Below are 25121 nucleotides of genomic sequence, written 5' to 3'. Positions count from 1 at the left end.
TTTAGACCACAGCGCCACCCCTGTCCCTGTTGATGATGATAATAATAATAATAGTAATAGTAACAACAACAACAAATTATTTCTTCTACCCCTCCCATCACACTGGGTTGCCCCGGACACTCTGGGAGGCATCCAACAAAAATACAGCATCAAAAATTAAAAGCTTCCAACGACAGGGCTGCCTTCAGATATAGTCTAAACGTTGTGTAGGTGTTTATCTCCTTGACATCTGGTGGGAGGGCGTTCCACAGGGCGGGTGCCACCACAGAGAAGGCACTCTGCCTGGTTCCCTGTAGCTTTGCTTCTCGCAGGGAGGGAACCACCAGAAGGCCCTCGGAGCTGGACCTTAGTTTCTGGGCAGAACTATGGGGGTGGAGACGCTCCTTCAGGTATACAGGACTGAGACCGTTCGGGGCTTTAAAGCTCTACACTTTGAATTGTGCCTTGAACCGTCCTGGGAGCCAACGTAGGTCTTTCAAGACTGGTGTTATGTGGTCTTGGTGGTCGCTCCCAGTCACCAGTCTAGCTGCCACATTCTGGATTAGTTGTAGTTTCCGGGTCACCCTCAAAGGTAGCCCCACGTAGAGCTCATTGCAGTAGTCCAAGCGGGAGAGAATCAGAGCATGCACCACTCTGGCCAGACAGTCTGTGGGCAGGGTGGGTCTCATCCTGCATACCAGATGGGCCCTTGTTCCTGTGTCATGATTCAACCCAGCTCCATACCCACAAAGCGGGGTGCCCTCCCTCTCTCCCAGGCCATGCCTACCTGTGATGGCACTGCAGTATGAGGAATCCTCTTCGTCATGCGACGTAGATCCCCCTATATCCACAGAAGGATCCCACTCCAGATCCACGTTTGCCTCCACAGTGGCAGCTGGCTGCTGGCGGTGCAGAGAGGGGTTCTTTGGGGTCGACTGGCGCATGGGGGCAGCAGGAGGCTGGGGCGGCCCTTCCAGGGATTCTTCCGCAAGGGACTCAGACTCTAAATCGCTGTCCCGGTCAGACAGCCACTCGTCCTCAAAGACCTGGGGGCAAGGTAGGAGAGAAAGAGAGAGCTCTGCAGACATGGAAGAGTTATCGTCCACTTAAAGAAATCTCTTTTTTTTAAATAAATATTTATTAAAGTTTTCACAATATTACATAATGAAAAAGAAAAAAGAAAAATACAAAATAAAAGACAGTTAAAAACAATTCCATCTTTTTGTCACTTATCTTTCATTTACTTGTTTCCCGGACCTCCTCATACCTCCCTTTTTTGTATTCCAGTTCAATTTATTAGTTCAGCAATTCCTTTCCCTCCTTATTTTATCCTGATCTTTAATCTTAATATATTATATCATTAAATTTTTACCTGTTAAAAATCCATTTTTTTCATATTCTTTTCACTTAAAGAAATCTCAGGCAGTAAACTCACTGCACCTTCAATGCCCATTTGCAACACATCCTTTCCCTAGAAGAATTCTGAGCGCTGTCCTTTTCCCGTCACAGAGTTACAATTCCCAGCTTAGCCCCGGATTCTTTGAGGGGAAGAACGAGCTTTGCATGTGCTTTCAAGATACAGTGCCGTGGGTTCCTAAAGAGATGTCCAAGATTGAACCTGGAGATATGCTCTGCAAATATGCTCTGCCCTTGAGCAGTGCCCTTCACTTGCAAGGGGCTGGATTCTGCACCCTCGTAGCGGTTTCTGTGCAATTTCTGTCAAGCAATTCAGACGTGCAAGTCATCATTTGATGGACATAGCCTGCTGGAACTGGCCAATGGCCCGTTGTGGCATTTGCCCTCCTAGGTGGGTCATAAGGAAAGGGTTAAATGAGTGTGCAGTGATTGGCAAGGGGGGAACCCAAGGGGAGGAGTTAGAGTGGGATTTGTTGGGAAGTCAGTTGGGAGTTGGAGAAGGAAGAGGGAGGATAAGTCTGTGGGTTGGTTGAGTTTTGATGTGAGAGAGTGAGAGAAACTGCAGGAGGAGTCAGAGAGACAGTTGGGATAATCAGTTAAGAGTTATTAGGAAGCTATAGGCTGGTACAGGAACTAAGATTAAGAAACTGACAAGGAAAATTATCTGAAACCATAAACTTGCTAAGGCTTATAAAATAAACTGGATTATTTGTTTTAATGTTAACAGCTGTCAGGACTCAGTGTGCACCCGAGAGAAACGGGTTGGTGGCAGCGCGGAAGCGATCATAGTGGTGGCACAGGGATCAATAGACCGTCCGGGGACCCTGTGTGATCGCCACACCCATCTAGTCCAGCAGCCTCTTCTCACAGTGGCCAAACAGACGGCCATCGTGGGAAACCCTCGAGGAGGATTCGAACACAGAGCAGCTCTCACTTCCTGTAGTTTCCAGCAACTGGTATTCAGAAGAATTGTTGCCTCCAGCTGTGCAGGAAGGGCATAAAAATCACGGCTAGTAGCCCACTCCTCCCCGAATTTGTCCAATCCTCTTTTAAAGCCAGCCAAGTGGGTGGCCATGGCTGCTTCCTGTGGCAGCGAGTTCCGCAGATTAACCCTGAACTTTGCAAACGAACTCTTTTATTTTTCAACATTCAACCTCACTGATGTCCACGAATTCTCACCTGATGCAAGAGGGAGAAAACCTTTACTCCATCCACTTCCTCCATGCCCTGCAAAATTTTATAAACTATCATGTCACCTCCTGCCTTTTCTCAAAACTAGAGAAAACCTGCAGCCGCCAAGCAATGAATATATCTACATGGGGCTCTATGTGGGGCTCCCTTTGAAGGTGACCCGGAAACTACAACTAATCCAGAAAGCGGCAGCTAGACTGGTGACTGGGGGCGGCCGCGGAGACCACATAACACCAGTCCTGAAAGACCTACATTGGCTCCCAGTACGTTTCCAAACACAATGCAAAGTGTTGGTGCTGACCTTGAAAGCCCTAAACAGCCTCGGCCCAGTAGACCTGAAGGAGCGTCTCCACCCCCATCGTTCTGCCTGGACACTGAGGTCCAGCTCCGAGGGCCTTCTGGCGGATCCCTCATTGCGAGAAGCAAAGCTACAGGGAACCAGGCAGAGGGCCTTCTCGGTGGTGGCGCCCGCCTTGTGGAACGCTCTCCCACCAACTACCAAACTACCAAACTTTTAGAAGACATCTGAAGGCAGCTGTGTTTAGGGAAGCTTTTAATGTTTGAGGTATTACTGTATTTTAATATTTGGTTGGAAGCTGCCCAGAGTGGCTGGGGAAGCCCAGCCAGATGGGCAGGGAACAAATAATAAATTATTATTATTATTATATACGTGTGAGCTTAACCTAATCCTAATCTGCGGCTCGCCTTCTCCAATGCCTTGATTGGCGTATCGGACTCCCTCTCCCTCTTCCTGAGCAAGGGGGACCCCCCTTACTCACCAGCCGCATGCTGACCAGTCGTCCCTGGAAGCGGAAGACTCTGCGGAAGACCTCCTGGCAGAAGCAGCTCAGGTCCTGCAGCTCCTCCTCCAAGACCTCCGCGTCCTCAGGGTGGCTCTTTTGGATCAGAGCTTCCCCGTGCACCAACAGGTGGTCCACGCGGTCTGCATTGGCCTGCACGTCTTGCTGGAATGCCTGGACGTCAGGAAAGAGAGAGGCAAAGGGTTTTGGACTACAAGTCCCATCATCCTCCCTAGCTAGTAGGACCAGTGGTCAGGGATGATAGGAGGCAGTGACTGCCATCAACCTGGATGGCTTTAGATGTGTATTTCCATCTGTTTTTCGTTTACTGCTGATTTTAATTTTTTAAAAATACAGTATTTTAACTTGCTGTTTTATTTTTTATACATTTTTATTAATTTTTTAACATATCAATTCCAACAGTCATACAACATAACTTCTCATCTTATACAATAGTTTTAGACTTCCGTCAACACCTCTGATGATTTTCCGTTCTTTATCACTTATTCTGCATTTCTTAATTTCATATTACCTTTAATTGCCCTTAACTAATAATTCTCCTCATTATCTTCTTTGCAATATTTCAAATAATTCACCTTACAAAACTTCTTGCAAACCTACTAGCGTAATCTGTTCATCACAATTGCTTTTCAAATAGTCCCTAAATTTACTCCAGTCTTCTGAGAATCTCTGGTCCCGCAGGTTTCAAATCCTTCCTGTTAATTTATCTAATTCTGCATAGTCCATCAATTTCATCCCCCATTCTTCTTTCGTCAGCAGTTCTTCTTGCTGTTTTCAACTGTTTTTACTGATAATTCTATGGTTCCCCCCCCCCATTTGTAAACTTTTGCTTTTTTAAGAAATCAAGCAAAATTTATGTCTTTTATGTTGTTTATGTTTGTTATAAATTTGAAAAACCAATAATTTTTGGGTGGGGAAAAGAAAGAAATCAAGCAAAATATAAATTTTTATTCAGTGCTTTTTCTGGGGGTATTCAAAGGTATGCAGTACCAACATCTCCCCCCCCCCCAATGTTTAAATTGTGGCACTTCCTGTAACAACTTCATGGCGAGTACCAGCACTTAAAAAAAACAAATAGCACTGAAATTATTATGAAATAAGATAAATTTCTGAGCTTTTGCTGGACACTATCCATGCATGGATTTTTAAAATTTTTATTTGCAAGAACATTGAGGTGTCCAGAAATGTTTTCCTCAGCAAATGTCCCCCTGCTCAAGATGCCAGGTCCTGAGCTGAGATACCAGACTCCAGAAGCACTTGGTGAATCTCTGGAGAAACATGTAGCCTTGTGGGAAAACTGCAAGAGTGCAAATAATAATAATTTATTATTTGTACCCCGCCCATCTGGCTGGGTTTCCCCAGCCACTCTGGGCGGTTTCCAACAAAGATGAAAGATGCACTAAAATGTCACATAAATAATAATAATAATTCATTTTTTTTTATAATATTTTTTATTAGTTTTACAAAAGTTTTTATAACAGACAAACACAAAAAAGAAAACAAACAAACAAACAAGTATAATTTCATAATGTCATTTCATAAACTTCTTTCCTCGGACTTCCCCATACCTCCCCTTTCTGCATCCTCATGTCCAAATTTTATAGCAACTTATAAATGTTTTTTCCAACTCTAATTCGTCATAGTCCTTTCTTATTCTAATCTTATATTACTGCAACCCTTTCTCTCTATAGAATCTCGACATTCTAAACTTCATCAAGTTTATAGTAGTCCTTAAGATAAATCTTGAATTTCTTCCAATCTTCTTCCGCAGTCTCCTTTCCCTGGTCTCGAATTCTGCTCGTCATTTCCGCCAATGTCATATAGTCAATCACTTTCATCTGCCATTCTTCCACGGTGGGTAGATCTTGTGTCTTCCAATACTTTGCGATCAGTATTCTTGCTGCTGTTGTTGCGTACATAAAGAAAGTTCTATCCTTTTTTTGCACCAATTGGCCGACAATGCCCAAGAGAAAGGCCTCTGGTTTCTTAAGAAAGGTATATTTAAATACCTTTTTCATTTCATTATATATCATCTCCCAGAAGACCTTAATCTTCGGGCATGTCCACCAAAGATGATAAAAAGTACCTTCAGTTTCCTTACATTTCCAGCATTTATTGTCAGGCAAATGGTAAATTTTTGCTAGCTTAACTGGGGTCATGTACCACCTGTATACCATTTTCATCACATTTTCCTTTAAGGCACTACATGCCGTAAATTTAATTCCGGTGTTCCACAACCTTTCCCAGTCAGCAGACATAATATTATGACCAATGTCCTGTGCCCACTTAATCATAGCTGATTTAACTATTTCATCTTGTGTGTTCCATTTCAACAGCAAGTTATACATTCTTGACAAATTCTTAGTATTGGGTTCTAGCAGTTCTGTCTCGAGTTTTGATTTTTCCACCTGGAAGCCAATTTTCCTGTCTTGTTTAAAAACCTCCGTTATTTGATAATAGTGGAGCCAATCTTGTACTTTGGGTTTTAGTTTTTCATGGCTCTTTAATTTCAGTTTCTCTCCATCCTGTTCTAAAATCTCACAATACTTTGGCCATCCGACCTCCATATTAACTTTCTTATGGGCCTTCGCCTCTAAGGGTGACAACCATCTAGGGGTTTTGTTTTCCAACAGGTCTTTATATCTCATCCAAACATTGAACAACGCTTTCCTTACAATGTGATTTTTAAAGGCACTATGCACTTTGATTTTGTCATACCATAAATATGCATGCCAACCGAATGCGTTATTGAAACCTTCTAAGTCCAAGATATCTGTATTCTCGAGGAGCATCCACTCTTTCAGCCAGCAGAATGCTGCTGCCTCATAGTACAATTTTAAGTCCGGCAGGGCAAATCCCCCTCTTTCTCTTGCATCTGTTAATATTTTATATTTTATTCTGGGCTTTTTGCCCTGCCAGACAAATTTCGCAATATCTTTCTGCCACCTCTTGAAACAGTCCATCTTGTCAATAATCTGCAAAGTTTGAAACAAAAATAACATTCTAGGCAATACATTCATCTTAATTACTGCAATTCGGCCTAACATTGATAATCTCAAATTTGACCATATTTCTAAGTCTTTTTTAATTTCTAACCAACATTTTTCATAATTGTCCTTATATAAATTCAAATTTTTAGATGTTAAATTAACCCCTAGGTATAATAATTCAGAGCAGCGCACGGAAACACCGTTTCCCTTCCCGCCGGAGTGGTACCTATTTATCTACTTGCACTTATATGTGCTTTCGAACTGCTAGGTTGGCAGGAACTGCGACAGAGCAACGGGAGCTCACCCTGTTGCGGGGATTTGAACTGCCGACCTTCTGATCGGCAAGTCCTAAACTCTGTGGTTTAACCCACAGCGCCACCCGCGTCCCATGGCGAGTACCATCCCTTAAAAAAACAAACACTGAAATTAATAAGATAAATCTCTGAGCTTTTGCTGGACACGATCCATGCATGGATTATTAATTTTTTTGCAAGAACATTGAGGTGTCCAGAAACCTTTTCCTCAGCAAATGTCCCCCTGCTCAAGATGCCAGATCCTGAGCTGAGACGCCAGACTCCAGATGTGTTTGGTGAATCACGTTTCCCTGGGGAAACGTGTAGCCTTGTGGGAAAACGGCAAGAGTGCAAACTCTTGATTCCCCCCCTTCCTCAGTTTTTTCCCTACCTGCAGCTGTATCATTTTCTCCAGCGACGTCCCTCCGGAGAAGTGCTCCACGTCGGTGAGTCGGAGGTCCAGCTCCACCAGCCACACCCGGATGGTCTCTTTCTCCAGCTCAAACTTTTCCCACTGGTTCACAAAATGCTGGCAGGGGGAAGGAAGGGAAAGAGCCTATCAAACGCCGCCCTTTATTCACAGAGCTAAGAGATACCTGGACAATATTGTAGGAGGAACATCTGCCCTGAAGCAGCTATTCAAAAATGGCCTAGGTTATCCCTGTGGAATCGTATGATGCATGATCTACAGCACTGGGTCATAATAATAATAATAATAAATTTTATTTATACCCCGGCCAGAGCCGCTGCCCTCCCCGGCCAGAGCCGGGCTCAGGGCGGCTAATACCAGTAAAATTACAATATAAACATAATGGGGGGGCAGGGACACGCAATTTAAAATACAGGTTTAAATGCCACTTAAAATGCAGCCTCATTTTAATAGTAGCCCATAGATCAAAACCATAAGGGGAGGGAACATAAGGGTCAGACTGAGTCCAAAACAAAGGCCAGGCGGAACAGCTCTGTCTTGCCTGCCCTGCGGAAAGGTGTCAAGTCCCGCAGGGCCCTAGTCTCTTGTGACAGAGCGTTCCACCAAGTCGGGGCCACAGCCGAAAAGGCCCTGGCTCTGGTTGAGGCCAGCCTAACCTCCCTGTGGCCCGGGATCTCCAAGACCGTAAGGTCCTCTGTGGGACATACCAGGAGAGGTGGTCCCGTAGGTACGGGGGTCCTAGGCCGCATCTGTGGCCGCCTTTGCAGAGCCACAGTCCCAGGGTTTGAATGTGGCCTTCGAGACCTCTCTATGTGGCCCCCAGGACCCTTCCCAAGACACACACCCCTCATTGGTCCCATTTTCCTTGGGTGGAATAATATATCCTTGAGCTCTGGCAACGGAGGGAGGAGAGAGACAGGTGTTTGTGAATGTGCATAGGAGAGCCAAAGCTCAGCAGTTGGGTGTCTGCCTTGTAAGCGGAAGGTTCAGTCTGTGGCGTCTCCAGACAGGGCTGCCTAAAATCCTGCAGAGCCGCTGCCAGTCAGTGTACACAGTACTGAGTTAGATGGAGCAAAGATCTGACAGCTTCCTGTGTTCCTGAACCAGCCCAGTGTATAAAGTTAAAATTCAGGTTTGCTGCTCCACAGACCACTGGCATGTGGCCCTCGAAAGGTTATTGTTATGTACTGAGTTGAATAGGATCCAAAATGCAGCAGTCTGATTGGTCCTAGAACAATAGGATCCAGAAGGCAGCAGTCTGATTGGTCCTAGAACAATAGGATCCAGAAGGCAGCAGTCTGATTGGTCCTAGAACAATAGGATCCAGAAGGCAGCTGTCAGATTGGTCCACACCAGCCGCCCAATCCAACTCCAGGTGGAAGTAAATCCGCAACCTGATTGGCCTACAGGAGAATCCCTGAATTAGCCAATCACATGGGGCCCATTGTGTAAATAATGCATATAAAGCAGACATTCTGGGGGAACTTCCATTCCTCCTCACCACTATGAGCTGAATAAAGAGCATGAAATCCACTCTTGACTCCGAGTATATTTCAGTTGTCCCAGAGAGAATGTGGACCCCAAGGTGACTGTGGACCCAGTGGCGTAGTGTGGGTTGTCAGCACCAGGGGCAAGGCAAGTAATTTGCACCCCCTAACCCGTGGATTTGCGCCCCCTAACCCTAACCCCCAGATGTTGCGCCCGGTGCGGCCGGCCCCCCATGCACCCCCCACGCTACGCCACTGTGTGGCTCTCCAAGGTCCAGCGCCCGCCAGGACCCACCTTCAGCCTCTTGCAAATGGCAGCCGTCCGAGCCTGCAGGTCGTCCCAGCGCTGGTTGACCTCTTGCACCGTGGGCCGGAGCTGTGGGCCGATGGCCCCGCTCCTCACCAGCTGATGGTATCGCCTGTTTAAGGATTCCAGAGGAAGCAGCTTGTCTGACACTTGTCTTTGTAGCACCTGAAAAGGAGCCATGAAAAATGCCAGAGGGGATGTTGCAGGAATTTATGTATAGGTTGGGGGGGGTTGCCCCTCCAGCAGATGTCATGCACATGCAGCCCACTACCAAAACCAGCACAATCACTTTTGTGACTTTTGTGATTTGTCCCCACAAAACACTTCGTCACAGTTTCTTCCTATCTATTTGAAGGGCCTTTGCTGCACGATACCAAATGTAAGAATTCACTGATAAATGTATCTCTGTACTGGCTCACTGGAAAAACTTCAGAAATTCATATAGACATATGAGCTCAGCTACTCAGCAGCCCCTCTGCTTGAGGGATAATCCCTGGCATCCTGATACCTGAGTGCCGGACAGGTAGCCATTCCAGAAACAACAAACCCAGTTGAAGACAAAAGGGTGGGATGAACTTGGCTGGGAAACAGGGAAATGTAAAGATCTCTTTTGTTCCACTTGATGGGTGTTTGGTGGAGGGCAAGGGGAACCATGGGGCAGGGTCCAGGATGCTCAGATCTCCCCTTTCATGATGTAAGTGTGATGTATTAGTGATGTAGTTTTTATGGGGGGGTGTAACATGGGGATTAGCAACTAATAAAAGTTTTGGGGCTCTTTTGTTCTGGACTTCCACCTTGTTCCACCTGGTGCCAGGTGGGAGTCCTGTGGCGACAGTCTTCAAGAAAGACCAAGCCCACGGGCTGCTGTTTTGCTCTGGTATTCCTGGCTGGTTTCCTTGTTTTTTGCGTGGCGAGTTCCCGCCCCCCACCAGGGTAAATAAAGACACGAGACACCATTCCTGGCTGGTGTCCTTGTTTTTTGTCCAAGGGAGCCCTCAGATTTCCCTGTTAACAGGGAACATTGAGACTAGAGCAGGCAAAATTCTTTGCCCCCCACCTCCCTACAAAGTGGTCCAAGGCTGCTTGAAAACAAATAAATGGGTGATAAAATGTTATTAATGTAAGGTTACCAGGTGTCCCTGTTTCCCGGGGGCAGTCCCCAGATTTGCAAATCAGCCCCCTGGCAAAATCCTTAGAAGTTGAATAGTGTGCCTGAACGCTGAAGTCCAGTGCCGAGGGCCTTCTGGTGGTTTCCTCACTGCGAGAAGCCAAGTTACAGGGAACCAGGCAGAGGGCCTTCTTGGTAGTGGCGCCCTCCCTGTGGAACGCCCTCCCATCATATGTCAAAGAGATAAACAACTACCTGCCATTTAGAAGACATCTGAAGGCAGTCCTGTTCAAGGAAGTTTTTAATATTTAATGCTGTCTTGTTTTTAACACTCGATTGGGAGCCGCCCAGAGCAGCTGGGGAAACTCAGCCATATGGGCGGGGTATAAATAATAAATTATTATTATTATTATAAATGTCCTTGTCTGACAGCTGTGCACCCTCTCTTCCCCAGACGTTTACTCACCGTGAAACAGGTGCGAGGGAACCGTAGGCCCTCCAAATACTGCCTGAGCTACAACTCCCAAGAACCCCAGCACGTATGGCCAGGGCTGGAGAACAGTTGTAGTTCAACTGTGAAGCCCGAGGGCGGGGCCTGTATTTATTCCAGATCTCTGGGTTCTGTGATGAAAGCCATTGTGATGCAGTGGTTGACTAGCACCTTGGAAAACCAGGGTTGAAATACTCACATGGCCATGAAGCTTAGCTCAGCGCTGGTGACCTTGGGCCACTCGCTGCCTCTCAGCTAGAATCATAGAATTGTAGAGTTGGAAATGACCCCCGAGGGCCATCTAGTCCAACCCCCTGAAACGCAGGCATCTTGCCCACAGCCATCCCTGGGCTGGGCTTGAACCACCAACCTTCTGGTTACACACACTGACCCACACAGTGCACTGACTTAATGTTGTGGAGATGAAATGAGGAGGGTGGGCGCCTTGGAGAAAAAGGCGGGATATAAAACAAATAAGTAAATTATAGGTGCTTTATAAATTACCTATACTGAGCAAACAGAACGAGGGGGAGAGACGTGTAACCCAGAAGCAGCAGAAGTCACAGCGCCTGCAACATTTCCGTGCAAGTTGTGTTGGTCATAAGTGATGCTGCAATGTCAATTAACGCACCACCGCAAAATTAAGCGAGTCCCAGAACCATCTCCATTTTAGCAATTCAACCTGCTGGCTGGCAGTCCAGATGCCTTGCTTTGAAAGCTATGAATTTCTGAGCACGCCGTTCTCATCTTTCCGTTCCTCTCTGTCGTGCACATACACGCACACAAGGTGACCTGGATTGCTGCAGCTTCAAAAGTTGTTAATTCACACAAAAGTGTCAGTGGGGAAGAGAACAAAGGCGCATTCTCTCCCCTGCTGGCTCCCCTCAGAAAGGTGGCCCATCCTTCCTAAATGCCTCATTTGTTCACTCATTTGCTATTTTTGGCCCCTCACTGCTCCTTTAAGATAAAAGGGCTGGCAAATCCCAAGCTATCAAATGCGTACCTGGCAAGGGAAGCTGTGTAACTGCAGCTTCAGGGCTGCGTAAGACACAGAGTACACTTAAAACACACGGATTCCCCTGAATAATCCCAGGAACTGCAATTCCCAGTGCTAAAATTCCCAGTGTTCTTCGTGGGGGGAAGCAGTGTGCTTTAATACGCAAAAGCCTTTGACTGTGTCGACCACAGCAAACTATGGCAAGTTCTCAAAGAAATGGGAGTGCCTGATCACCTCATCTGTCTCCTGAGAAATCTCTATGTGGGACAAGAAGCTACAGTTAGAACTGGATATGGAACAACTGATTGGTTCAAAATTGGGAAAGGAGGACGACAAGGCAGTATATTGTCTCCCTGCTTATTTAACTTATATGCAGAATTCATCATGCGAAAGGCTGGGCTGGATGAATCCCAAGCTGGAATTAAGATTGCCGGAAGAAATGTCAATAACTCCAGATATGCAGATGACACAACCTTGATGGCAGAAAGTGAGGAGGAATTAAAGAACCTTTTAATGAGGGTGAAAGAGGAGAGCGCAAAATATGGTCTGAAGCTCAACATCCAAAAAACGAAGATCATGGCTACTGGTCCCACCACCTCCTGGGAAATAGAAGGGGAAGAAATGGAGGCAGTGAGAGATTTTACTTTCTTGGGCTCCGTGATCACTGCAGATGGTGACAGCAGTCACGAAATTAAAAGACACCTGCTTCTTGGGAGAAAAGCAATCTTAAAAAGTAGAGACATCACCTTGCCGACAAAGGTCTGTATAGTTAAAGCTATGGTTTTCCCAGTAGTGATGTATGGAAGTGAGAGCTGGACCATAAAGAAGGCTGATTGCAGAAGAATGGATGCTTTTGAATTCTGGTGCTGGAGGAGACTCTGGAGAGCCCCATGGACTGCAAGAAGATCCAACCTCTCCATTCTGAAGGAAATCAGCCCTGAGTGCTCACTGGAAGGACAGATCCTGAAGCTGAGGCTCCAAGACTTTGGCCACCTCATGAGAAGAGAAGACTCCCTGGAAAAGACCCTGATGTTGGGAAAGATGGAGGGCAGAAGGAGAAGGGGACGACAGAGGACGAGATGGTGGGACAGTGTTCTCGAAGCTGCCAGCATGAGTCTGACCAAACTGCAGGAGGCAGTGGAAGAAAGGAGTGCCTAGCGTGCTCTGGTCCAGGGGGTCACGAAGAGGCGGACACGACTAAATGATTAAACAACAACAAAATTCCCAGTGTTCTTTAGGGGGAAGCAGTGTGCTTTAAAGGGCATGGTGTGTATGCAAAGCAAGGGCCAGACCACCCGGCCCTCAGGAGGTCCCTCCTTACCTTGAACCTTTGCAGCTCTTTCTTGGAAATGGCATAGGACACCTGCGAGGAGTTTGGGGAGGCGGCCATCAGCTCGGCAGCCCACAGCCAGTCCTGGAAGCGGAAGAGCAAGTCTTGGAAGGCTTTCTGGAGTTGCCATGCCTGCTCCTCTCTGGTACAGGGAGAGGAATCGATCCGTCAATACACGAAACCAAGGCAGACTCTGGGAAGGAGGACCACCCCACCAACCACCTGCCAGAACTCCCATCTTGAATTTAAAAACATTTATACAGGGCGAGGCTTTTAAAAGAGACTCACCCTGTATACTCTGTATCCACGGGGCCTCTTTTAAAGGACTCACCCTGTAAATAGCTTTTTTTTAAAAAAAAACACCTCTAACTGTTATTTCAATTACTGTGGGAGGGAGTTCCACAGGTTAACTCTGTGTCAATCTTCCAACATTCAGCTTCGTTGCGCGTTAAGAGAGAGGGATAAAACCTCTTCTCTGTCCATTTTCTCTATCCTGCCATGCATAATATTATGAAATTCTGTCCTGTCACCTCCTGCTCTCCTTTTCTCTAAACTAAAAATATCCAAACACTGCAACCATTCTTCATATCAGCTAGTTCTCACCTGGCCTCCTCGCTGGCCCAAATAGGACTAACTTAGCCAGGTAGCCCTGGTGATCATCTAATGTTTATTGGATGGATTTCCCCCCTAAATTGATTTCTGAATTCTGAATTTATTGTTATTCACGTTTCATGCTGTTTTTTGTTGCATCAATTAAGTGTTTTAAATTTGTTGTTCACCACCCTGAGCCCAGTTTTCTGAACCGGGAAGGGCGGGGTATAAATAAAAAAATATTTTTTTTATTATTATTATAAAGAAATAAATGTTAAGTTTGCTTCCAGGTGGGCAAGGAAGCCTCTTTTGAGGGGCTGTGGGTCTTCACCCAAAGGCCTAGCCTAGTGCGCTAACCAAAAACAGGGAGATTTATTCAAGAGCTCACCTGATGCGTTTTTCCACGGACACCGTGGAAAGGTCGCAAGCAGCCATCTCTGGCACCAGCTGCTCTCCACGGAGCGTGGCACATCCGTGGCAGTTGCTGAAATCAAGGGGCATTTCCTGCCTCCAGCCAATTCTCTGCATCCCCAGCCCAGAGTTTTGGTGTGATGGCTTCAGTTGACTATCTCTGTGGCGGAGGATGCGTCAGCCCCGTCCGAGAGTTTGCAGATGGCGCGGGAAACAATGAATGCCACATGGCGGCCTGTCGGTTCGTGGAGTGAGTTCAGGATCTGCCTGCCAACTCTTTCTGAGAAGGAGCACAGTTAAATTTTAGAGAACGAAAGGAAAAGAGAGAAATTAGCCGTTGCAGATCTCGAGGAAGGGGGAACATCAACATCTATCTGAAGAAAAGACAAAGGGGTCAAATCCAATTTCTGACAGGCTTAGCCCAGGGATGGGGGAGCCGCAAGATAGGACTCTGGGCATGTGCAGAGTGCATTTACCTAAGCATCACCACGCTAAGAAATAAAAACTCTGAGGGCGAGGGCAAAGGCCTATTTATTGCAGAGAGATAAAATTCAGACACTGCAAAGAGTAACCTTCCTCATCCAAGTTTCCTTCTCCTTTAGTTTATCGCTTAGGTAGCCAAGTTCATAACGACATATCTGCTTCTAAGCAAATAAACACAGGGAGGTTTATTGCTCAGGGAACCCATTAATTAGTATTATCTTAAAGTCTGCTGAGAATTTCCCGCATCACCTACTGTGCACCATCAGTGATATAAAAGGAGATCAGTAACAGAGGCTCATGCAGTCCAGATTGGAAAATTTTCAGATGAGATTGATGGAAGTGAAGAAATTGTATAAAATGTTAAAATATGTTTAATTACTGTTGAAAATGATATGTTGAAAATTAACAAAAAAATTATATATATATAAAAAGAACTAGATGATTCTAGTCCCTTCCAACTCTACGATTCTCCACTCCACCCCCATTTTGATCATTTTGGTCGCCCTTTTCTGAGCTTTTGCCAACAAGACAATATCCCTTTGAGCAGAACTCTGCAAAGCACAGCAAAAATGGCAATCAAGGCAGGAAGAAGAGCAGAAAAAGAAATGTCAGGTTTAGCAAGAAAGCTGCAAAGCCAGATTACACACACACACACACACACACACACACACACACACACACACACACTTCTTCTGTGGTGGTTTTCACAATTAACGTATACTGCTCTGAGGTGCTGGATTGAGGGCGGGAGGGATGGCATTTCAAACTGGCATCCAAGAAAGAAAGAAAGAAAGAAAGAAAGAAAGAAAGAAAGAAAGAAAGAAAAGGACTCAGTCCTTTTGTTAGAAGGAAAAGACCAAGTGGGTTTTGTTGCGAAGGTAGCAATTTAGCCAAGATTCGCAAGAGGCAGGAAAATCACTGTCTGAGCAGAGGCTGTTAAAAGAAAAGAACAGGAGGGGGAACGATAGAAGCATAGAATTGGGGAGTTGAAAAGGGAACCCAAATGGTTATTTGGTCCAACACCCTGCAGTGCAGGAATCACAGCTGAAGAATCCCTGACACATGGCTTAGCCAGGATTTTTGTTTGGGGGGGGGCAGGCCTTTTGTTAGCAGAACGTTTCCAAGCACAATTCAAAGTGTTGGCGCTGACCTTTAAAGCCCTAAACGGCCTCGGTCCAGTATACCTGAAGGAGCGTCTCCACCCCCATCATTCTGCCCGGACGCTGAAGTCCAGCTCCGAGGGCAGTGAGGGAACTGCCAGAGGACCTTCGGAGCTGGAACTCGGTGTCCAGGCAGAATGATGGGGCTGGAGACGCTCATTCAGATATACTGGACTGAGGCCATTTAGGGCTTTCAAGGTCAACACCAACACTTTGAATTGTGCTTGGAAATGTCCTGAGAGCCAATGTAGGTCTTTCAAGACTGGTGTTATGTGGTCCTGGCGGCCACTCCCAGTCCCCAGTCTAGCTGCCACATTCTGGATTAGTTGCAGTTTCCAGGTCACCTTCAAAGGTAGCCCCACGTAGAGCGCATTGCAGTAGTCCAAGCGGGAGATAACCAGAGCTTGCACCACTCTGGCAAGACAGTCTGCGGGCAGGGAGGGTCTCATCCTGCATACCAGCCTGAGGTCTGCAATTGTCAGATAGGTTTGAGATCACCCTGGCCGCTCCCTCTCTCTTTAGGCCTGCCCAAAATTTAATACAACTTCCCTATATAGATCCAGACAATTGGTACAACTAGCTCAGTCTTGTCTACTGGCAGCTGCTCTTCAGGGCTTGAGACCGTGGTTCTCTCTCTGACCTACCTGGGTGTGCTGCTAAGTTTTGAAGCTGGGACATTCTGCATGCATTATGCTTGATAGCACTGAGCAACAGCCATTGCTCTCAACATAAACAGGAAGCTACAACATCAACCCCTCAGGGATGCCCAACACATCTGAAAACCAGGCTCCGTCAATTTCTCCTAATCTTTAGTAAGAAAGAAAGAAAGAAGATACTTTGCCCATTCTCAAAGGTACTTTTGTCCTTATGATTAGCCCTGGAAAAAAAGAATTAACGCCTAACAAAATTAAGCTCCACCTGGCTCTCTTTACCTCCCAAAAGGCCACGGAAATGGTTGGGAACAATGCCAGCCTCCTTCCCTTTTATGCTCAGGCCAGAAGATGCCCCCCTCTCTGTGCCCTGCCTTATCAGCCCTTGTGACTTTTTCAAATATTGCAAATATTCTCACTGCAGCTAAAACAAACACCGTGTTTCCCTGATGGCCCTTGCAGAATTATTGCGGCACCAAAGCAAGCACAGCGGCAGCTTCCCTTGGGTCGTCTGCGGCGTCCCCTGCCAAAAGACTTGGCAAACACGTATCGGTGTACGCAGAGGTTTGCTTGGCTTCTCTTTTGGCACGTAGCTGAGGCCAGGCACCTTGCAAAGGGGCTGGCCAGGGCGCTCCAGCCAGGGATCTGTTATCCAGAGTTTGTGGGGTGCAACAGTAAACAGGACAGTGGCTCTAAGCATACACAGAATTCATTCTTTCCCCCACAGGTGTCCACGCCTGCCTGGGATCAGGGAGCACAGAATCCGTGCCAAAAGCTGTGGTCTCTAGGTAGATCGGAGGCATCTCGTTTTCCAAAATTGAGTGTCCAAGCTACTGAAGGTGCCAGAGGAAATACCGTATATGGTTTGATTAGCCAGAGTGAGAAAAAGGCATTCCTCAAAGTTGAAACGGCACCACAGACACACAGGCAGGAAACTCTCTTCAAATATAGGGCTTTGGTCCAGCTAGCTTAGTGTTGTCTACACTGACCGCAAGCAGCTCTTCAGGGTTTCAGAGTGTCTCTGGACAATGTTTTGCTGTGGTTCTTCTGCATGAAAACTTTTGCACATGGTGCTGTTGCCGTCAAAATGCGAGCCTGCATTCCTCATCCACCTTTAATCTTGATGCAACCTTTCTGGTGAAAATCCGCTCCTATAAAAATAAACCTCTTGCCAAAATGACTTTGCAAACTATCCCCGGTAACTGTGTGCCGTGTCGATCCCATAATTTAGCAGCAAGAGAGAGTGTGCCACACCTGCAGGACTGCTGTCTGCGATTTCACATAGGTCAAACAGCCACCAAGAAGTCCAACAAACATATTGTTCTAGCATATTTTGATTTCCCAAGATGGAACAGGTTGTGTCTCTCTGCCTCACCCCATCATTGTAGTTTTCCAAACTGGTCCCAGTCCCCTCACTAGGCACAGTAGTTAGATACACCCCCAATATTTGCATGCTTTCAAATGGCAGAAATTGATCAAAGGTTCGGGTTTTGTCTGTTTCTCCAGACCTACACAAACCTCCAGTACTATGGCTCAGCTTTAGAAACTGCTTTCAGGAACGCCAGCATGCCAATACCTGAGATTGTGAGATAGCCCACAAGCATGCACAGAGTGTGATTCATTTGCCATTGAGTAAACACTGCCTCTCTATAATTATCTGACATTTTGAGAAGCGTGCTTCTCCCCCCCCCCAAAAAAAAAAGCTGAAGGAACTGCAAGAAGCAAATAATTTAATACCCAAAATTTAATAAAACACAAATTGCTGCTCCTTTATTATTTTCATTGCCTATTTACTCTTAATGCACTGAAACCAAAACAGCCCCAAATGTGCTCTTAAGGTGCCATCCTACTAGCCTGATTCGGACTCCTTAATAAACTGCATTTCACATCATCCAATCCAGCAATTTAGGCTGCAATCCTCACCCCGCTTCCCTGAGAGGTGAGAGCAAGCTGCGTTGAATTCAACAGGATTTCCTCCCAAGTAGACGCGGCTGGGCTTGCACTGTAAGACTGCAGTCTGACATCATGCAAACCGAGACTGAAACGCTGCCAAGTTTTAGGGCACTTCACTCTCACCCTGACAGCAATTTAAGGAGCAGGTAGAAGGTTTCACTTCACGCCGGGGGCCAATAAGCCTCAGCCTGGAAAGCTGGCACGGGCAGGTGGCGACTTACCTGAACTGCCTTTCTAGAGAGTCACGCAAAGCAGCCCAGCTCAGCGATCCCCGCCAGATCGAAACCCAGTGTCTGCGGGAAGCTTGGAGGCTGCATCGACAGCCTGACCTTTTGCATTTCTCCCGCGCGCCTGTCAATCATTAAACAGGTGTCCTAGCGCGGTTGCCACATCACCCAGAGAGGGGGACGCGCAACAGGCGCAGCTGACTCCATCCTTTCCTCTGCAGGGCGCGCACACCTTGATGGATGGAGACCTAGAAGCGACGCGGTGAGAAAGGGGATGGACTTTGCAAGCGAAGGGTTGAAAAGGGCAACCCCAAAATCGTCTGCCCCAAACCTCTGCCGCTCCTCCTCCTACTTCCGCCCTCCCTCCTCAACAGGTGAGCTGTGTTCTCTCTCTCTGCAGATACCTGCACAAAGAGAAACCAGGAGCAGGGAGGGTTGCCAGGTAATTTGATTCTCCAACGGTAACACGGGGGTGTGGGGAGGGAGCCCAACCCATCGGTGCACTCCCTCGGACAAGCCAGGTGCTTCTTCTCCCTTTGCAACGAACAAAAAATAAAGCACACACTCTGCGCCGTGCAAACAAGGGCTGCAGTGACCAAGGAAGAGGCGAGAGAGAGGGAATAAAGTACATCTTCACGCAGCAAATAAGGAGAAATGGTGGCCTTCTCTTCCCCATTCATGTGAATGGCTGTACAAAGAAGATGAGGCAAATCTGTGGAGGAGGAAGCTATCAGTGACTGCCAAGGGACCTGCCTAAGCTAGATGGCTTCCAGGCAAAATTTCTAAGATCTCTGCTGCAGGTACCCAACTGTGCCCCCAACTCCATGTGTCTGTCAGAAGCTGGTGAAAGCCTAACAACTTTGGGTGGCCCTCATGGCCATTCACTTAATCAAATCTGGCCCTCTTTGGAAAAAAGTTTGGACACCACTGTGCAGCATTGCGCATTAAATGCATGGCGTTAAAAGTGGCTTGGGACTGGAAGGGAAGAAAGCAGAGAGAGCCAACCTTAGGTGCAGCCAGAGCCAGTGACATCCCATCTTCCTCCTTGTACCAGGGCAACCCTGAGGAGGAAGTTCACAGCCAGTGCCACCCCCTGGACTGGAACCAGGCAGCTGGGGACCAGGGCTGGGTGAGCTGGGGTGGAGCAGTGCCAAATTTCCTCCAAAGGACCAGCCTCCACTGACAACAGTACAATTAACGCACAACAGCAGAAACACGCAATAAAATATTGGGCAACCGAGGCCAGTAAATGCTTGTTTGAATAAAACTGTTTTTAACTGCTAGCAAAGGCAGAATAAATAAATAGGCACCTTTTCGTTTGTGTACATTTTAAAGGCCTCCTAGTCTAGTGCACTTTAACCCACAGCCCAGATGCAGAAGGCAACAAAGTCATAGGTGCACGGTGGCTCCTTGTTTTGCCAGACAGGATAAGCCGCATGAACAGTATGCCATAAACTTAATCAAGTGGAATAATCAACGTCGTGAAGTTATGAACCAGGATGGAACTGGCTGTTTCCATTTCTTGATAGCAAACAACACCAGACCATAGGATATCAGAAGGAAGTGACCTGGAAATGGGCATTTTCTGCTGTTGCCCCTGCACTGTGGAAGGTCCTTTTCGCTACCACATTTGAAGCATTGCCCAACAATTGCATCAGACCTCTTGTAAAGACGGCGTATCTTTTGCCCAGGCTTTCCCTGACACATAATATTGAACCCTGTTATTAGTGAATTCCTGTTTTTATGCTGTAACTGTTTAAAACACTGTTTCATTGTCCATGTCTTCTCTTTTTGCATATAGTTTGGAGATTTCAAAATATTAAGCAGCTTAGAAATGTGTTTAATTAGTAAACAGGCTCTCTCAGGAGCCCACCCTGTTTATTCCCACAAAACCTTGCACACAGTTGCCTCAGACGCTGTTGCATCTGCTGCAGATTTTGCAATGGCCCCGTTGTGTCCCAGTCGCACCACAAGATGCTTTGAATCCGGACAGCTTTGTTTTGAATGCAAGGCAACAGTCCATACAGAAATATATGTATTTTTAATTCATTGTATGTTGAAAAACGCCCCAAATTTTAAGCCTTTGAAGTTCTCTGGTTTCCTACGTGTACAAAAATGTACAGCTGCAGAAGCCCTACTGGTTCTTCTCCCCTCAAGACAAGCCCCAGAAGCAAAGGGCTGGTGGCCATTGGAGCTGGTAGGGCAGAAGCCAGGGAGACGGACAGTAGGGGGAGCCAGAGTCAATGACAGGCAGAGCCAACTCCTTCTAGGCTTGGCCCCATCCTCCTCCCTGCTCAGTTCTACAAGGGCAACACTGAGGCTAAGGAAGAAGAATCTGATAGGCATTGCTCCCATGGACTGGACGTAATAAAGAACTGAGGCAGGTGGGGCCTGGTGGAGGGCAAGCTGAGGTTACTGGGGCCCAATCCATCCCCATGGACCTGCTTCCTTTTCTTATGGGTTCCCTATCAGAATCCTTTGAGTAGGGGTTTTGGTGTGGGTTGCCACAAACGAAGACGAGGCCAGTAGCTCAGCCTTGGCCAAATAACATTGAAAGCCCATAATATTCAGGTGACGTCCTTCCGATCGCTGTTTCATGGGCCCAACAAACATGTCCAACCTAAACCTCTTTTATTACAGTATTTCTATTGATTGCACCTGGCCAAATTGCAGCCCCGACACATTCACGGTCCTGGCAATGGAAGGTATTAACGTCTGATGATTCTCTGTGTTTTTATATTATGCTGGAATGGCTGGGGCAACAAAGTCAGATGGGCGGGGTGTAAGTAATAAATTATTATTATTATGGAAGACTTTGAAACGCTTGACTCTCCTAGCTTGCCAGGCTGGTACAATAATATTTACCCATAACTGGACAAAAAATTACCCATAACATACGCCTATTAAAAGGGAATTTCTTATTTGGTGGAACTTTATTTTGTATTCCAGTGCATCAGACATACAGTTCTCTAGGTCAGCAGTATATCTGGATGTTGTAAGATTTCCTCCTTTGTCTCATTGTAGATGGACTTTCTCTTTTCTTCTACTGTTTTATCTCAGTAACCTCTTCACCCCATAGCTATCTTTAAATCTGACTTCACATTTATTTTTCGCCACTTGACTGCGATGTGCTGAAGTCAGCCTTGCAAACGATGCTTTGACATGCCCCGACGGAAGACTGGAAATGTACCCTGGGATTCAGGGCATCTTTGGAGTGCTAAGTTCAGGCACAATAGTGTGGATTTAGTCTTTGGGGCAAAACACAAGGAGCTCATTTGATCTCAAAGGTTTTCAGAACCACAAGGGTTTTGCAAGAACCACACACAAAACCTTTATGACGTTAGCACATGCCCGGCAAGTCATTTATTTTAATGTCCCAGCTTCAAAGCTAGCACTTCCTCATAAAATATTTCCAAGAGTGGAAATGTGCCTTACTTGAAACGGTCTTTTGAGCCAGAACTAGCATGGATAAGGAGCAATGTAGGGCAACATGTTAAAACCAGGAGATGGAAACCTATCCAATAGCCCAGATTTGCAGTTCTACAGGCCAGGCACTGGACTTCTGTCCTGTATAGCAGGGCCAGGATAGATCTCCCTCACTGCTTGCTTGTAAGTCACCTGGCACCACAATGTTTGCACCCTTGCGGTTTGCAATCAGACCATGAAAGCAAAAAGACCCTTTGCAAGCCCTCACTATGACATGATCCTTGTGGGCTTGCAAAGTGCAGGGCTTTGCAGGCCCCGGCAATCAGTTGACCGTCAGTGCCTGCAAACTCCCTTGTGGCATCCATCAGCATCTTTATCTGCCTCCGGGTCTGGTCCTGACCGGATGGATACTAGAATCAGCAAGGGATACCCACATGACCTGAAGGTGCTGCTGTGCAATGCCAGGTCAATGATTCATAAGACCACTGCCATCCATGACTTGATCATGGATGGAGGATTTGACCTGGCATGTGTAACAGAGACTTGGTTGGATGAAGCAGATGGGCCTGTCCTTGCCGCTGCTTGTCCACCAGGTTTCTCTAATGCACAGCAACCCAGGTCATGTGGGCGGGGAGGGGGGGTTGCAGTGATTTTTAGGAAGTCATTAGTTTGCACCAGGCGTCCTATTGGGAAGACCCAGTTTTCTGAGTGCATGTTCTGGAAGTTGGGCAATAGGGGCAGTACAGGATTCCTTTTGGTGTACCGACCTCCCCGCTGCGCCAAGGATTCCCTGCCCGAGCTGCTTCAGGTCGTGGCGGATGTTCTCCTGGAGACACCTAGCTTGGTCGTCCTAGGGGATTTTAACATCCATGCCGACACGACCTTACAAGGGGCCGCTCGGGACTTCGTGGAAAGCATGGCCTCCATGGGGCTGTCCCTGAATAAGTCTGGCCCAACCCATAGCCGTGGACATGCCTTGGACCTGGTGTTTACCTCTATGGATGTTGGTGATCTGACACTAAGTAAAAGCGAAACGAAAGAAGTGCCATGGTCAGATCACTTCCTGGTGCAACTGGACTTCTCTGCGACCCATCCCCTCTGCAGGGAGGTGGGACCAATTCGGATGGTCCGCCCCCGCCACTTAATGGATCCAAATGGTTTCCAGAGAGTGGTAGGGGATGCTTTATCCCATGTTGATGGCCTTTCAGCTGATTCCCTGGTGGCCCGCTGGAATGTGGAGTTAACCAGGGCTATTGACTGTTTGGCTCCGAAGCGCCCTCTCCGATTGCATGGAGCCCGGACAGCCCCGTGGTTTTCCACGGATCTGAGGGCAATGAAACAATCGTTGAGACGGCTAGAGCGCCGGTGGCGGATAACTCATTCCGAATCTGACCGGACACAGGTTAGAGCTCAACGTCGAGCCTACCAAGTGGCGATAGCGACGGCGAAGAAGAATTTCTTCACCGCCTCTATTGCATCTGCAGAAAACAGCAGCAGGAGACTTTTTCAGGTGGTTCACAATTTAGCGGAACCACCTGCAACATCAGGGCCCAGTACGGGCCACATGTTCTCCTGCAATGATTTTGCAAAGTTTTTTGCAGATAAAATCGCTCAGATTCGGGAAGAAGTAGACTCCACCGTGGGAGCAGGGCCGGGGCGGGAGAGTGCTAGAGTTCTGTCTAGTCAAGTTGAGTGGGATCAATTCCAATCTGTTACCTCCGAGGATGTGGACAGGCTGCTTGGACGAGTGAAACCAACCACCTGTCTCCTGGATCCTTGCCCATCCTGGCTTATAAAAGCTAGCCGGGAAGGACTGGGCGATGGGCTTCGTGGGGTGGTGAATGCTTCCCTCCGTGAGGGAGCCTTCCCAGACCCGCTGAAAGAGGCGGTTATTAAACCGCTTCTTAAAAAACCATCTTTAGATGCGGCCACGATGGCCAACTATCGCCCAGTCTCAAATCTTCCATTCCTGGGCAAGGTGATTGAGCGAGCGGTTGCCGAACAACTCCAGGCACGCCTGGAAGAAGCGGACCATTTGGATCCCTTCCAGTCGGGATTCAGGCCTCATCATGGGACTGAAACTGCCTTGGTCGCACTGGTTGATGATCTCCGGCGGGCTAGGGACAAAGGTGAGAGCTGTTTCCTAGTTCTGCTGGATCTCTCAGCGGCGTTCGATACCATCGACCATAGCATCCTTCTGGACCGTCTTGAGGGGCTGGGAGCTGGGGGCACTGTTATACAGTGGTTCCGCTCCTTCCTCCTGGGCCGTGTTCAGAAAGTGGTGGTGGGGGATGAGTGTTCAGACCCCTGGGCTCTCACTTGTGGGGTGCCTCAGGGTTCTGTCCTCTCCCCCATGCTTTTCAACATCTACATGCGGCCGCTGGGAGAGATCATCAGGAGGTTTGGGCTGGGTGTTCATCAGTATGCGGATGATACCCAGCTCTACCTCTCTTTTAAATCAGAACCAGTGAAGGCAGTGAAGGTCCTGTGTGAGTGTCTGGAGGCGGTTGGAGGATGGATGGCGGCTAACAGATTGAGGTTGAATCCTGACAAGACAGAAGTACTGTTTTTGGGGGACAGGAGGCGGGCAGGTGTGGAGGATTCCCTGGTCCTGAATGGGGTAACTGTGCCCCTGAAGGACCAGGTGCGCAGCCTGGGAGTCATTTTGGACTCACAGCTGTCCATGGAGGCACAGGTTAAATCTGTGTCCAGGGCGGCTGTTTACCAGCTCCATCTGGTACGTAGGCTGAGACCCTATCTGCCTGCGGACTGTCTCGCCAGAGTGGTGCATGCTTTGGTTATCTCCCGCTTGGACTACTGCAATGCACTCTACGTGGGGCTACCTTTGAAGGTGACTCGGAAACTACAACTAATCCAGAATGCGGCAGCTAGACTGGTGACTGGGAGCGGCCGCCGAGACCATATAACACCGGTCTTGAAAGACCTGCATTGGCTCCCAGTACGTTTCCGAGCACAATTCAAAGTGTTGGTGCTGACCTTTAAAGCCCTAAACGGCCTCGGTCCAGTATACCTGAAGGAGCGTCTCCACCCCCATCATTCTGCCCGGACGCTGAGGTCCAGCGCCGAGGGCCTTCTGGCGGTTCCCTCATTGCGAGAAGCAAAGCTACAGGGAACCAGGCAGAGGGCCTTCTCGGTAGTGGCGCCCGCCCTGTGGAACGCCCTTCCAGCAGATGTCAAAGCGATAAACAACTACCTGACATTCAGGAGACATCTTAAGGCAGCCCTGTTCAGGGAAGTTTTTAACGTGTGATATTTTATTGTATTTTTGGTTTTTATGGAAGCCGCCCAGAGTGGCTGGGGAGGCCCAGCCAGATGGGCGGGGTATAAATAATAAATTATTATTATTATTATTATTATTTA

The 25121-nt window shown here is 47.4% G+C and overlaps 1 protein-coding gene and 1 long non-coding RNA gene across 3 annotated transcripts in view; both read right to left on the bottom strand.

Moving 5' to 3' along the window:
* The window catches only part of SYNE4 (spectrin repeat containing nuclear envelope family member 4), a 28536-nt gene extending 9376 nt beyond the window's left edge, over positions 1–19160 (bottom strand). The window contains exons 1-7 of one of the 2 annotated variants that reach the window (XM_082231142.1): positions 18309–19160; positions 13819–14121; positions 12831–12981; positions 8903–9079; positions 7082–7219; positions 3366–3560; positions 767–1025 (exon numbers count right to left, since the gene is read on the bottom strand). In XM_082231142.1, the coding sequence (XP_082087268.1) occupies positions 767–1025; positions 3366–3560; positions 7082–7219; positions 8903–9079; positions 12831–12981; positions 13819–13958 (1060 nt within the window). In that variant the 5' untranslated portion in view covers positions 13959–14121; positions 18309–19160. The remainder of the gene's footprint in view (positions 1–766; positions 1026–3365; positions 3561–7081; positions 7220–8902; positions 9080–12830; positions 12982–13818; positions 14122–18308) is intronic. The other variant, XM_082231143.1, reaches the window with a different exon arrangement.
* A 1176-nt stretch (positions 19161–20336) lies between these two features.
* LOC309537047 lies at positions 20337–22114 on the bottom strand. Its single transcript, XR_014221789.1, has 2 exons — positions 20628–22114; positions 20337–20574 (listed from the first exon to the last, which is right to left on the bottom strand). It is a non-coding gene; the product is annotated as an uncharacterized lncRNA (long non-coding RNA).
* Positions 22115–25121: the final 3007 nt, after the last annotated feature.

The sequence above is a fragment of the Podarcis vaucheri genome (genome assembly GCF_965113315.1).
Source record: "Podarcis vaucheri genome assembly, chromosome: 7".
NCBI classification, from domain to species: domain Eukaryota; kingdom Metazoa; phylum Chordata; class Lepidosauria; order Squamata; family Lacertidae; genus Podarcis; species Podarcis vaucheri.
This window is presented reverse-complemented; position numbering and strand designations above follow the sequence as displayed.